Source organism: Morone saxatilis, unplaced genomic scaffold (genome assembly GCF_004916995.1).
Source record: "Morone saxatilis isolate NCDOM2014 unplaced genomic scaffold, NCSU_SB_2.0 Contig14, whole genome shotgun sequence".
NCBI lineage: Eukaryota > Metazoa > Chordata > Actinopteri > Moronidae > Morone > Morone saxatilis.
The window spans coordinates 5,970,760-5,971,429 of NW_023339696.1; the positions used below are offsets into that span (position 1 = coordinate 5,970,760).

The 670-nt window shown below is 46.9% G+C and overlaps 1 protein-coding gene across 1 annotated transcript in view; it reads right to left on the reverse strand.

Moving 5' to 3' along the window:
• grapa (GRB2 related adaptor protein a) overlaps window positions 1-670 on the reverse strand; it is a 31,595-nt gene that overhangs the window by 26,283 nt on the left and 4,642 nt on the right. Inside the window, exon 2 of the mRNA XM_035655709.1 lies at window positions 265-362. Coding sequence (XP_035511602.1) covers window positions 265-362 — 98 coding nt within the window. The remainder of the gene's footprint in view (window positions 1-264; window positions 363-670) is intronic.

Sequence of the window (670 nt, forward strand, 5' to 3'; positions counted from 1 at the left end):
AGCTGGTGTATGACCATCTGATGGAGATACAGGGTGTACCAGCAGCTTCACTGTAAACACACACGGCTGTATCATGTGTGATTACGTAAGGCAGCGAGTGAGTGTGTCCCTTTGGGTAGGCCGCCTTATGCTGAAGTGCAGATGTCCAGAGCAGAGCAGAAAACGCCCCCGAGCTGCACACACTCACTGATGAGCTGTTTAGATAGACCAGTGGTGATTGTGTGAAATGTATTCATCTNNGTGTGTGTGTGTGTGTATACTTACGCGTGTGGTCGCAAGTTGATGTAGTTTTTTGGCACAAAGCCTTTTCTGTTGTGGAGCTCAGCTGTGTACCAGTTAGGATCGTCCTCCATGTTGGTGATCTAGGCGCACACACACACACACACAATACAACACAACACACACACAACACACACACACACACACACAGAGAGAGAAGATGAAATATAGCCCATAACAAATTGTTAAATGACTACGCAGGCATCTTACATAATCGTGTAAAGGCCACTAATCATTTCTCCTCTGGCCGCATGTATATCAATCTCCGCCGCCAGGCCTTCCTCTTCTTTCATTAGTCCGGCACAGTGGCTTCCATTCATCTTTGTGTGAACCCAAGAAACCGTCAACCCACAGCAAACTTCCAAAGCACACAATGAGTTATTGGCAATCT